This window comes from Paramormyrops kingsleyae, chromosome 5, assembly GCF_048594095.1.
Source record: "Paramormyrops kingsleyae isolate MSU_618 chromosome 5, PKINGS_0.4, whole genome shotgun sequence".
Classification (NCBI taxonomy): domain Eukaryota; kingdom Metazoa; phylum Chordata; class Actinopteri; order Osteoglossiformes; family Mormyridae; genus Paramormyrops; species Paramormyrops kingsleyae.
In genome coordinates this window covers 4,074,198-4,088,488 of record NC_132801.1, presented here as the reverse complement: position 1 = coordinate 4,088,488, position 14,291 = coordinate 4,074,198, and the positions used below count along the sequence as shown (strand labels likewise).

Genomic DNA, 14,291 nt, shown 5'->3' with positions numbered 1-14,291 from the left:
TGTCCAATGAGTCACCACAAGTGTCAATCAGGTGAGTCCTGTTTGAACCTTTGAGATCCCCTAGCAACATTGCTTGGCCTGAGGTCACTGTGAACCACTTAAAAAGACAAAATGAGCGCCTCTTCACCAACATCTGCTCGAGGCCAACAAAAGACATTGTGGGATACTCCCGCTGCTCCAAAAAGTCTAATTCCACTTTCTCCTTCATTTACATGGCAGACGCTCTGGTTTGAAATGACTTACAAGTCCATATGTGCATTCCCTGAGATGGGGGGGGGCAGTCACATGGAGCTCTAAGAAAATTTTTAACATCCCCCGGCTGTTGGAGCTGATAATGGGAAAAGGAGATGTGTGCGAGACACTGCCTCCTACTGGGACGGGGGCACAGAGCACACCAACTATGCAGCAGTCCCTTACATCTACTGGCAGCCAGCACATGGGACTAGACTGAGCTTGAGTTTGAGGGGGGGAATGAATGGTTGTGTGCTGTGGATGGTGTTTTGTGTGCTGACATCTTCAGAAGACCTTCATATTCTGACCTCCAACACTTACACTAGCTACTATTTTGCATTTCAGGTTCAATATCCTGAATGCATTGGTCTTCTTTACTACCCTCCTGGTAAAACTGACTGAAAGACATACAGAGAGAGGGGGGAGAGGGAGAGGGAGAGGGAGGGAGAGAGAGAGCAATAGACTCCTTTTTGAGATGACTGATGAGACAGGCTAATTACCTGTTAATGAGATCTGGCCTATGCTGTTAAGAGCCTTAACTACAGCACATGGTTTTCATGAAGGGGGTGTTATTTTGTGTTTCTTTGGCGGGGGGGGGGCTTTCCCGGCACAGTGGTATTAGCAGCAGGTTTTGGATGGGATTAGAAGGCAGGGTACGCCGGGGTACACTCCGCCCACTGCGATATCAGCGACAATGTCATGTGACACAAAAAGCCAAAGCAAACATGGGCGAGAGCTTAGGAGGATGACCTCAGCGCCCTTCAGTCTCCGCTGAAACCACAGAGGGACCAGAAAGAACCCGATGACTTGTTTACAGAAGGGTCAGGGGATGACGCCATGACTCAAACTGCTGTAAATACAGCACAGGGACAGAGTGAAAGCAGCCGCTTTGGTGACAGGTAACCTTCATCTCCTCCAGGCTTCCTGTGGACAGCCCTAAACTGGCCATGCAGGATTTCACTAAGAAGTTCTTAAGATGCCTCAGGATTATGGGTCGCCAAAGAAACGGCTAAGCTTGGATGGGGTGTGGGGGATAAATTATATGTTGGAGGGTGCATAAGATTCAGGAAGCCAGATGACACACACCAGAGAGGATTCCCTGAAAGATGAAGAGAGGCCACTTACCCACACATTATAGTTCACACCCATTTCCCAGCATGCACTGTGGCCAGGTAGATGGGGCAGGTGTCAGGAGACAAGAGAGAGGGCTAAAAAATGGTTTGTGTTCTCTTTAGAACAGGGCCAGGTATTAGGGGCGAGAGAGCAGCGTTTCAGTGGGAAAAAGCACACACCTTCACACACGCACCCACGTGCCCTCACACACATGGACAATCAGTCCAATCAGCCATGGAGAACATCCAGTTTTCTTCTGCAATTAACTTCACATCTCTGCACTATGAATAAGCCATCATTGCAAGAAGAGAACTACACAACATATGTTTTTCCTGCCCTGTTTTATGTTATTTTTAAAAGCAAATTACAGAGAGGGAAAGGTTGTATTTGCCCCCCACCCACTGAAAAATGGCCTAGTCACTGTTAAAGGAGAAATTCAGGGAGAAAATGGTCAATAAAAGCTGAAAGGTGGCACTACTTCATGTTTTGGCTTTTCTGTCCATCTTTCTTACAGGATAGCTCCCCAATGGACGCATTCATTGGAGGGCAAGACACTGTCCTTGCCCAAAATTCATTATATTAAGGCTAATTGCTTCCAGAACCCCCCAATTTCACCATTTAACTTTTTACGTTTTAATGAGGAGAGTCGGTGGTAAAACGTGTCGCCCTGAGGGAGGAAGAGAGAGAAGTATCACGCCAAACATGGAAGAAGGAGCAGCTAATTAGAGCAGCAATTGGAAAGTTAATTTGAAAAGGCTTTTTTTTTGGTCTCAAATTGTTTCCCCCATGAGATTCAGTGTGACCTTTCTCAGATGTTCAGCTTTCCAAAAGGAAGCGTTATTACGCAGTGAAGTTAATTCCCAATACTCATGTAGACCAACGTGAGGACAGCACAGTGAAACCATGATTCACACAAAGACAAATGCACGCACATTGATAAAAAATGTGAGGAAGACCAAAATGAGTTTAGGCAGATTAGACTGGCCCAATCGCTAAATCTGTCTGAAATCAAAGTAAATTACGCTGTTTTGGCAATACGACGCATGATGTGTAATCACCATGGTGATCACCATTTTGGCACACTGCTTGTGCAGAGTCCCCGAGGTGAACTTTTTTTGTTTGCACTGATCCCACCCACTTGTCCATGATTGGCTGACAAATGTGACGCCACTGTATTGGTCAGCAGAACTAATTAACATTGCTGGCTTCCCTGTCTGTGCCACTGCTAGCATTAACCCAAGCGCGGCCATTAATAAAGAGAGCAACTTCCATTTTAAAACAGCTGTCATCTTCTTTATTAAAATGACTCACACACACGCCGCAATAAATGTATTTGTGCTCTTAATGTGGGTTTTCTACATTGAAAACATTTGTTTTTAGCATGCAACATTGTTGTCACATGTGTTTGATTTCGTTTTGTCCGGACATCGTGTGAAGTACACAGTCACCTTAATATTTCACAGTCCAGGAAGTGTCTGTAAGTAGCCAGTGATGGCAGCCTCTTCTCCTGAACTCATACCAGTGCAGTTCACTGGGAATGTCACTCCTCATGCTGATGCCTTTGTGCTGTGACACTGGTGAGCTTAAGGTAATGTAACTAAAACACTGAGGCTGAGGGGCAGATCCATGCTGGTTACTGGAAGCAGCATAGCTACACAAAGAAACATGGATGGGCACACAGACAGATGTGTTTTATGTCTGTTCTTATGTAACATCTCGGTGTTCTCTGCTTAATGATCAAACACCACGAAACACACACATGCATGTACACATGCACGCACACACACACACACACACACACACACAAACAGGTTTGTAATTATATCCTTGTGGGGATCATCTATTCATTTCTTTGGGAAAACTCTAATCCCAACATGATGACCTTAACTCCTACCCAGCCCTAACCTTATGTAACCAAACATTGCGGAGGACATTTGATCCCCACAATATAATATAACATGCACGCACACACACACACACACACACACACACACACACACACAGCCCTGTCTCCCTATGCCCCTTCCCTAGCCTCCCACCCCCCTTTGGCTGATTGCATCAGAGAGGGACCCTGCAACACGTTTCGAGTGTGATTTGACAGAAGAGCATGCACGTGAATGCCTGAAAATAATCTCTTTCTGCTGGTGCTCGTCGTACTCCGCCGTCATGGACTTTCCTCCCCCGGCTCTCTCTCTCTCGCAATCTTTCTCTCGCCGGAATCCCTCCCACGAAGGCATCCATTGATCTATTTTCAACCACCCCCCACGCAAATCTCTGGGCCGCCCACGTCCAAACAACAGCACAGGGGTCTCGTGGAGACAGGATGGCCACACAGAGTCAGCGCAGAATTCTTCAGAACAATTTCGTTTCAATCACTAGACGCTATCCTGTTCCATGCGCGGTGTGACTTGCTTGTTCTTACCGCGAGCGCTATATTGCGTTCACGTGTGACTTTACAGTGGGATGTGATGTGTGGAGAAGGCACCTGAGCGTCTCCTTGTGCCACCTCCTGGACGCCCTTCCCACGTCTGCGTTCGCGGAGTGCTTCCGCACGTAGGCAGGATGCCTGCGTCACCCACTTGTTTCGAGTCAGACAGAGAGAGAGTGAGGAACGGCGAGTTCCCATTGCTCCGGAAGACGTCACGCACCACGGATATCTCTGTCCGGAGGAACTCAGGTGACGGATCCCGTCTGCCCCCATGCCGGCCATGTGACAGATTATATACAGCACACCTCGGCAACAGACTGTTTTTTTACTAGAATAATATGAAAGGGAAAAATGTTATGCTCAAATCTGAACAGATTTGACGATGATGAACTAATTTTGCCCACAAATTTCCATATCAATAATAAATATATAGGTCAAATTTGAAAAAGCTTGTACAGTATGCATGTACTATTTTGAGAAAAATGGAAAACTAACAAGTCTATTATTGTAGCTTTCATGGGACACAAACAATCGTTAAAAAAGCCCCCCACCTCCCCCAACATAATAAAGCTCGGATTTGTCTTTACTAAGAACTAGTAATACTGCAGTTTGTCTGAGTCAGAAGATAACTCTATGTTATTACAGATCTTTAAAATGTTTTATTTATCTTTTAACATTTTATAAAATTGAAAATGATCCCTAAAATATGTTCCGGTACACCAGAGCGTGGCTACAGGTAGCAGGCAAAGTGCCGTGTAACCGTAATATACAGGTACGTGATGTAGCATAGTCTCTCAAATCTCTGCTGATTCCCGACAGCAGGCCCTCTGCTGTCCATCCCGTTATCCATGCTGTGTAAAGCCTGTTACTCAATAATCAATAATCATGAATCATTTTAAATTTGATAAAACAATCTCATCGTCTTTTATCCACTCATCTTCTGTAACTATTATCCAGAGCAAAGTGGGGAAGCCTGGGTATACCACAGGGGATACCCATATAGACAGGAGGTCTAGGACACCAAGGGGCAGTCCATTTCCAAGGTGAAGGCTCCTGTGGGATTCCTCGTCTGTGTAAATTCAGATCATAGAAACTGCGATTTTCCCAAGATGCTAAAGATGAGTTTAATCATGACGCAGGGAATTAATTTTCCTGAAAACTCAATTACATCTGGTAATAGGACATTTCAGAAACTGTTGACCACAAAAATTACATGCTAAATTAACCACAAGAATGCACATCAGTCATGGTCTAAGCCTGCTCAGTTACCCAGCACTGAAGCTGCAGTGTATGTGTGTGTGTGGATTATGTTTTTATTACACTGTGGGGACAACATGTTTCCCACAACGTAATAAAAGCCTGTTATTTTCATATTGTGGGGACCATTTTTCAAGTCCTCACAAAGATCTGTGAATGCAATGAAAAAAGTAAAAATGCCAAAACTCTTGAATTTTGTTTGGTTACCTATGGTTAAGGTTGGGGCTGGGTAGGGGTTAAGGTTGTCATTGATGGGATTAGAGTTTTCCCCATAGAGATGAATGGAGAGTCCACACAAAGATATAATTACAAACCTATGTGTGTGTGTGTGTGTATGTGTGTGTTTGTGTGTGTATTGACACTTGGGACCACAAGATTCAGAGACCACCTGCAGGATCCCAGAATTCAACTGAACACCAAATCTATCAAAGCATCCTGGGGAGGCTGGATTCTGCACCAAATCCTGCTACAGTTAATGCTCTGACACAATATTCCCCAAGTTCTGCCTCCAATGAATCTGTTGCACATGTAAAGTGTTATTTATTGGAATTTATTATTGGCTGCTGCACATCACGTTTTGTTGTCTTGTATTTATTCTGCAGGATATTGGTCTACAGGAAGTGTTCATGCACTATGAACACATGTCATTAGAATTAAAAATGCCTTAGCCTGGACCGAATGTCTCCCCTGCTCGTAACAAGGGATCCCAACCATCCCAGTCGCAAACACTTCCTGCACGTTTTGTTTGGTTTGACTGTATTCCTGGGCTTAAATGATTACATTGTGTACTAATTTGATTCCATGCCATAGAACAACAGAGGGAGCCAGCTTACAGGGCATTTAACCCAGGAGTTTGTCAGCAGAATCATTCATTAAGGACTTATTTTTGGAACATTCTGCTCAGCCCTCTGGTCTTTTTGCTGCCACCTCACCAGTATGGTCAGACCCCATTCCAAAGCCAATCAGATTTTACGACATTGCTGACTAACCCCCTGGGTTCCACCAATCACTGGACAGCTCGTGCCAAAAAGGACTGCAACTGCAGCCTCTGCCCTTGGTTTGGTTGATCACCATCCCACCAGGATCCTAAGTCTCAAGGGATGGTAAAGGATGTTGTTGTTGTAGCAGTTCATTATGAGCAAGAAGACTGGAACCTGATACATTACAGGATTAGAACCTTACAAGTTGTAGGACTCGAAACTTAATCATAGTAGGATTGGAATTTGATACGTCACAGAATTAGAACATTGTGCGTCGTGGTGTTGAACCTGACAGGCTGCAGAATTGGAACATTACTCCTTTTGGGTCTGAACCTGATGTGTAAGATTGGAGTCCGACATGTTGTAGGATCGGAATCTGACACAGGTTGCTTCTTAATCTGTCCCCACGTCAGCTGAAAAGAAGAGCTGGTCAATGCAAACATGATTCTTCCAGTCCATTGCAAGACCTGAAACTATGAACCAGGAAATCAAACAGACAGACACACACAGGGATACACCAAAAAAACAGAAACACTCAGAAGGCGTGGAGTGCAGCCTTTTGGACACTAAAATGTTTTCAGCTCCTTAACAAAAACATCTTCAAGCAAAATGGAGGCAAGATGAGGACAGATTCAAATAGCATATGCGTAAATAAAAAAATGAACAACGGCAGAGGTTCCAGCTGGTTGTCTGTCGGCCAAAGCGAAAAAATGAGTCATTCCAGGGTTTGGGCTGCAGGAAGTCAAGCTAGCGAAAGCAAGGATCTCCAGGCTGCTCGGTCACCTGGAAAACGAAGGACTGCAACACGGGCGGGAGGGGGAGGGAATGCAGGCGGCTGGGGAGGGGTGATGTGGGCTGCTCAACACGGCACAGATAGCAGACACACACGGATATCACCAGGGGCTGACAGCTAGCCAGGAGTTTACCCACAGTCAGTGTAAAAACACACTGTGCCTGTGAGGACTGCGTAAGAAAGTGAAAGCTATGACACACAGGAACTTATACCTCATTTAATTTGCGTATATATGTGGCTCAGCAGGTTAGGTGCCCAGAGCTGGCAGAGGGATATTACCGCTGGGCCCTTGAGCAGGGCCCTCAAACCCCAACTGCTCCAGGGACTGTCTGACCCAGCTCTCTCAAACGTACGTCGCTTTACATGAAAGCGTCTGCTAAGTAAAGATAATTATTCATTTAACGTTTTTAATTCATGCAAGACACTTTCTTATGGATGGCTAACACCCCTGGCATCAATTGTGGGAAAACAGGACACACACGCACACACACAAATACATAGACACACACAGATACACACACACATAGACAGACGGATGACTGACTGAGAGGGGACCCTTGAGACAAGCTGCCATGATGTGGCGATGCCAGGATTGGCCTTGTTTTCCTTGGTTTTTTGAGAGCCCACCACAGGCACAAGCCCAGAGACCAGCTGCCCTGAAGTTCACCATGGCCTGGACAGAGCTCAACGTAGACTGACCAGTATCTCCATTCAGACCATAGCCATGGAGGTGTGATGATGCACGACGTCAAATGAGACCCCATTCAAGATGGTGACCGAGAGACAGGCATCAGGGAAAATGGGGAGCAGGACCTCCTTTCCTGAATACAAAGCACCACAACCTCTTTTATCTCTTCCACACTCTCCAAGAAAACCTCATAAGTCTGATTCAGAGGCCAATTTCAATTCAGCTCTGTTTCTGGGTCATAGAGACATTGCTCTCCGCTGGGGAAAGAACTCCACTGGTAACGTCAGACTTTGGTCAAATGTAGCAACAGTCCTCTTAACGCCCACCCAGTCCCACCACCATGAGAGAAAAAGCAGAAAACTTCAGACATGCCCTTCAAGCATGCATGTCTGTACCATAAAATGCCTAGAGATTCTCCTTGGTTCCAGGAGGTTCTAAAGACATTAATAGTTATCAAAAAATCCAGCTAATGGATCCTTCCAGATTAGAATACACAGAACAGAGAATGCACCCACTCTAAGAAGCAAGTACTAAAAGCTGCTAAGCAGGTCCTAATGAACCTGTCAAACAGCTTAGTATGGGAATGAGAATGAACACATTGCTAGAGAATTGCTACGATAGGTGTACAAATGGATGCTACAAATGGACCCTGGCAGCATTATAGAGAGCCATGGGGTCCTTCCTGCCTTCTGGGACATCAGAGCGGCACCCTTTACATGTGCTTCCTGAACCTGCTGGGTCTTTTACTCACATACATGACCAGGTAGGAAGCTAACATGTACACGTGAGCATGTGGGATTTGGGTACAGGAAGCTGCCACTATCCCCTTCCCCCACCCAGGACTCTATCCTTAACCCATTAAGAGGGGGGGGAGGTGTTGGGGCGCAGGGGGTTGCAAGGGGGGAGTGGCTGGGGAGGGAGAAGAGTGGCACTGCAACCGGACCTGCAACTCACCAAGATCCTTAGAGCCGTGACTCTCGCTGGCCAGCTCGCCCATCCTCACCAGAGCGTCGAAGTAGCCCTTGGCTGCAAATGTGACACCTGGAAACACGGAAGCATTTGCTGTCAGAAGGGAGGCGCCGTCGATGAGAGCGTGTGGAGGGCTCCGAAGTGGTGCTTAATCGGGCTACAGAGTGTCACCGACGACAGGAGTACGGATGTCCTGGGGGGCCTACACACTCTCCAGATCTTCCTATAGAAATGGCTGTCCTCAAAATGGGTAGCTGTGCTTGGCTAAATCAGAGAGGAACTACTGAATAAGCACCAGATTCAGAATGCCCCCCCAGGGCCACCCACAACTTAAATATGTATAATAATGATAATAATAATATTAATAATAATAATAATAATAATGATAAAGCATGAATCCCAGCTGCCATTCCACAGCTTCACTCACACTAATCGAGATTTAACTGACCTAAATCATATCACCTAATGCCCCATAAATCAAATCCACCAAAGTGAATGAGCGGGGCAGTAAGTCGTCCTACCAAACGGAAGCAGTTACAGACACTCTCTGGCTTAGTGCTTGATTTCAACTGTTATGACTACATCATTTTGGAAAATTAATTTGCCTAAAGCTGGTTGGGTTGCTGGTTGCATTCAGAGCAAGACACATAATGAAACTGGCATTACTAATGGGGGTGTAGAGAACCAATACCTGCTTTGTCTCCCTGTTGGGAACAGCTAAAGCAGGTAGCAAGTTAGTGACTAATCTGAATCCACACCTCCACACAACTAGCCACCCACAGACAAGCATGAGTTGCTTGGAGCAAGAGAATGCTACAAGGCTATTAGGTAGAAGTGGTGGTGGGTGGGACCTGGACTAAATCCAGCTGTTCATACACTGAATTGGATCAAATCCTCACCTGGCTGTGAAGTCCTGAGAACACCTTTACACAATCCTTGGCAATCGTCATGGAGATCTGATGCAAGGTCAGTTCTATGTCCAAATTGACTGTCTTTGAAGCCTTTCCAATACAAGTGCGGGTTTCCTTTAGCAGTGTGCTAATGAAAGGTTGTTGATAGTTTACACAAGTACCCTTTCACATAAACCCTGCTGAAACAGACCAAAATAGCCAGCTCCATAGAACCACAGATCTTCCATTCTAGCCCCTGAAGGTAGAGCCCAGTTCCGCAGCCCAGAATCCAGACCACTCCCCTAGTGCACCCTACCAAAATTTTTCTCACTGCAATACGATGATGAGCACCATACATGGGAACTGCTGTTTATGAGCAGCTGGTGGATGCAGGTTTGGGTTGTACCTGTGAGTCTTTAACTTCAACAGCTTCAGTAGAGACATATCAAAACACCCCCAGGTGTTTAAATGAGCAAAAACTGGAAGGATCTTTCAAGGGAAGCACATTCCCAGGTTTCACATCCTGTGGGTGGACACTGTTTCTCTTTTCAGGCTTGAGGCTGATTTAACCGGTGTGCCGCTCATTGGTTGTGCTGGTGATCAGAAAAATGCAGGTTCAGATCTGGTTGGCAGAATTTCAGTGTTGGGCTCTTGAGCACGGCCCATAAACACTATTTGCTCCAGAAACTGGCTGACCCTTTTTCCTCAGATGTTTGTTGCTTTGGATAAAAGTGTCTGTTAAAATAATGTATGTTTGAAGCTACATTAGGACATACCATTTGAACATTCTTTGCCTAGAAACTGGGCTTCACCTGCTTGAGGCCGGGGGCCAGGCATGGATCCGCAAAGTGACACAGGTGAACACAGTAGCATGAACCATCATCGCCATTTGGCAATGTGACCTGCTTGTGCTACAGGGGTCGATGACAGTGGTGACTCTCGAGGTCTTTGGTGAAGATCACATCTGCTAGCGTACTCAACTAATGACAGATTAAGCAGAAGTATCACAAAAACAGGGGTAGCACTCAGCTATCTGCCCTCATTCTTTAACAGATGCATTTGCGCACAGTGACGTTAACCGTTTCTCTCTGACCCCCTTTTTGTCCCACTTGGTCTGAGCCTTTCCACTCCATGCCACCACTCTGTACAGCTGAATACTAGAGATTCACTGAAGCCATATGAGTCCATACAACAACTCACAGGCTCCTCATCTCCTCAGCAGTAAAAAGAGGATTTTACATCTAACAGATCTGCCAGTGTTAGATCATAAGAGGCAGTGCAGACAAAACCTTAAGCTTGAGTCCCCCCCCCCCCCCCCCCCCCACCCCCAGTTAGCAGAGGATGGGATTTATAGCAGCTGGCACTTCAGAGTCTTCCAACGCCGGTTTCTTCCACAGACGATTCAAACAGTATTAAACACCTTTACTGCATAACTGAATTACAGACAGCCTTGCTCTCACTTCTTGAGATGGTTTAGGTTAAAAATAGACTGTGACTCCACAGTAACTGCTCGATGTCCTCAGGGGACCAACTCTGTCCCGCTTTCTTCCTTGCATGCAGTCGGACACAGAAAGTAGGTGCTGAAATATTAATTAGCCCACACTTAGAATCTCCACACCGACACTCTCCCTCATTACCATGGGTTTACAGAAGACCTCATTCTACTAGGCAGGATAACTATGCACCTCCCAGAAACCCCCATTTTATCGAACTCCTGCTGTATTGAAAATAATCACCATTAGTGCAAGGTAGCCACAGAATCCGTGTCCAGCCATTCTCTCGCCACTCCCTTATTCACTGGCTGCTTGTCACATGACTGATGGGCCACGAAAGGAAGACATGGACTCGCGCGAGAGGATGAGAGCAGTATATTACAAACATTACTTTTTGGAATCAGATTTTTGTGAGTTCCTTGACTCACTTGGCACACCGGATGAAATTCAGGATGTGATTCCAGCAAGAACGCAGCAACTCTCCATATTCCCCCTATGGAGACTCCACCCCCTTTCATACTGTCCCGCCCATCTCCTAGATTCCCCTACCAGCCAAGCCCTGATTTGGTATATTCCCAGATCCTCTTCATGGTCCCCTCTCCCAACATGAAAATCGGCGCAAGGCTGCGACCGGCCAACAGTCCGACATGCAGATGGTATGATGGGATGTCTGGGGGATGATTGGAGGAATATGGTTGAAGTTGGGGGGGGGACGTTACATTTTTTTCTCAGCAGGGTTTCAAACCCTGCCAGAGGAAGCCAGTATCCCCATCTAGTACTCAACAAGCCTGAAAACCTCTAAAGGTTCAAAAGACAGCCAGGAAAACAGGCTCAGTCTTCTCTTAAATGACATTAACAACATAACACTGTGATCACATATACAATTGCAGTATTCATATCATTATATACATTATAGAGTAACATCTATTGACATGTCATTATTAGATACATAAAAGTCACACCCTGTAATTATATCAGAACGAAGCACCGTATGAGGAAGCTGGCTGCCTCTTTGATAGGACAGGCAATAACTTCAGATGATTATTGGCCCATATCGCTCTCTCGGGTTCCAGAGAGTGCACCGATAGCCGGCCCGTACTTACTCGAGAGCGCTTTCTCATACGTCTTCCCCATAGCGACGAAGTTCCGCAGGCACGGGTTGAACTGCTCCATGATGGACTGCAAGAGAGAAGGCAGGACGCGCAGGTCAGTGGCGGTGGGTGGGGTTGCCGGCACAAATGCAAAATCCATGAGGATTTGTTCAAATCTGAAGCGGGAAATCCCGCCTGCCAAAGACAGCAGAGACTCGGGTCAGGTATGTAAGGGGAGGCACAAAGCCACACCTCTTCTGCCAGTCTCCTCCAGGCTCCACCCCCAACCCACCCCACCCTCCAGCCAAGAAAGAGACATGCAAACAAACACACACACACACACACTAAAAACTGCAAGGGCTGAGACAGAGAGTCACAACCACACATATTAAACAAGAACACACAGATAAAGACACACACACTTCACCTCTCCAAAATGCTCCTCGGAGCTCAGAAGCGGCCCTTGCTCTCCCGCCATTGATGGAAAATGAGGTGCGGTGTGAGCTTTAAGTGCTTTTGTAGGGCCGGGTGCGGCGGGAGGGAATAGCGATGCGGGGGGTGTGGTGATTGGGCTGCTGGGAGATGGGACTCTGAGGCACTGTGTTCGGTTGGCTGGGAAAGCCTGGAGGAGGGGGACTGAGTGTATGTGAGAGAGGCTGAGAGTGTGTGTGCAAGAAAGAGAGAATCATGGGATATGTGAGCATGTGTGTGTGTGTGTGTGGGTAATAAATAGCTATAGTGCATATATGTATAAAAATGCAGGGAGTGTGTGTATCTGTGTAAGAAATACAGGAACAGAGAATGCCTGTGTGCATTTCCAAGTATGTGACTGTGTGTGTATAACAGATAGACATGGTGTGTGTGAGAAAAAGAGATTGAGTGTATGGTATGTAAAAATAAATCGACACTGTGCAATGGAGACCACTGAGGACTATTTAGGTCAGCACAAAAGCAGCACTGAAATCCGCTGAGGCAACCAAAATGACGTCCTGCTCCAGATACAGCATGAGGAGCATGAGGAACGCTGAGCTAGATACCACCTGTCCTCCTCTCAGCACCAGCAGACCCTTTAAGAAGGTGAACTAGTTACTGAACATATTCTATCGAACACCTACAGGCCCTTTAAGAAGCTGAGCTAGATACAGAACATGTCCTACGAAACACCTGCAGACACTTTAAGAACCTGAACCAGACACCAAAGATCTTCTACCAAACATCTGCAGAACATTTAAGAAGGGGAACTAGATACCAAACATCTTCTACCAAATACCAGGACACCCTTTAGAAAGATGAACCAGATAGCAAACATCTCCTACCAAACGTCTTCCTATCCTTTAACAAGGTGAACTAGATAATGAAAATCTTCTAACAAACATCTCCCTACCCTTTATAAAGGTAAACTATATAGGAAACATATTTTAGCAAACATCTACCGACCTTTTAAGAAGGTGAACTAGATACCAGGGCAATACCACCATTGTGGATGCAACATTTAGTCATATTCGCAAAAAAAAAAAAAAAAAAACCTCAGGGACAAGCTTTGATTCAATGAATTAATTTGCATGTCTTTTCATGAAACCAACTGGACTGAATATAGATAAATCCTCAAAATTCATATATTACTTAGTTGTTAGAAATACATTGTATTTTATCAGTGTTATGGATGGTGACATCAAACGGACAGACTTTTATGGGAGACTACACATTTTCTACAAACTCTGTTCATTTTAAAGAGTTGCGGAAAGCACTGTACGTGTAGCATAAGACACGTGAATGAACACGAGAGTAAAGGGATGTTTCTCAATACCAAGGATGCAAAGATCATACTTGTGGTCTTGGCAAGAACGGTCTTGCGAACTTGCTTTCCAAGAACGAACTTGGGGCGCAATAAATGATGGGGTGAATCTCAATATGAATCTCAGTACTTCACAGTGCGCATATACCCGTGTACTCGTTTTACGTAATTTTGCCAGTAGCCTACACAAAATGGACAAAACAGGTATTATTTATTGTAAATAAAGATAAACAAATCATTAGTTTAGCTATAGGCCTAAATAGTATTTAAAACTGCAAATGAAAATATTTTATTTCAGTTAGTTTCGGAAGCAGTAATTACAGATTTCATCTAGTCCTTTATTTTCGTATCTTATTTTATTTATGTGTACGAAAATGTTTGTCTTATAGTTCCGTTAATGATAATAGTCATGACGAGACTCATTTCGTTCTACTTAAGAAAGATGTTTTCCTAATGATAAGTTGTTTTATATTTTATCTTACCGTTTTTACATTTTTGTGTTATCAGGCGACTTCAGCTTTGAACGTTAGCCAGCGCGAGCGAAGGTGTGCGCGCCCGTTTCC

General features: G+C 45.3%; 1 protein-coding gene across 19 annotated transcripts in view; it reads right to left on the bottom strand.

The window, feature by feature from the left end:
* The window catches only part of baiap2b (BAR/IMD domain containing adaptor protein 2b), a 69,874-nt gene that overhangs the window by 35,995 nt on the left and 19,588 nt on the right, over positions 1–14,291 (bottom strand). For 15 of the 19 annotated variants that reach the window (XR_011991671.1, XR_011991673.1, XM_072711893.1 and 12 more), the window contains exons 2-3: positions 11,946–12,021; positions 8,445–8,531 (exon numbers count right to left, since the gene is read on the bottom strand). Coding sequence is in view for 17 of the 19 variants with exons in the window: in XM_072711893.1 (XP_072567994.1) it covers positions 8,445–8,531; positions 11,946–12,021 (163 nt within the window). In the remaining 2 variants the exon portion in view is untranslated. Of the gene's footprint in view, positions 1–8,444; positions 8,532–11,945; positions 12,022–12,360; positions 12,570–14,210; positions 14,281–14,291 lie in introns of those variants that run through there. The other 4 variants (XM_072711905.1, XM_072711907.1, XM_023817033.2 and 1 more) reach the window with 4 other exon arrangements.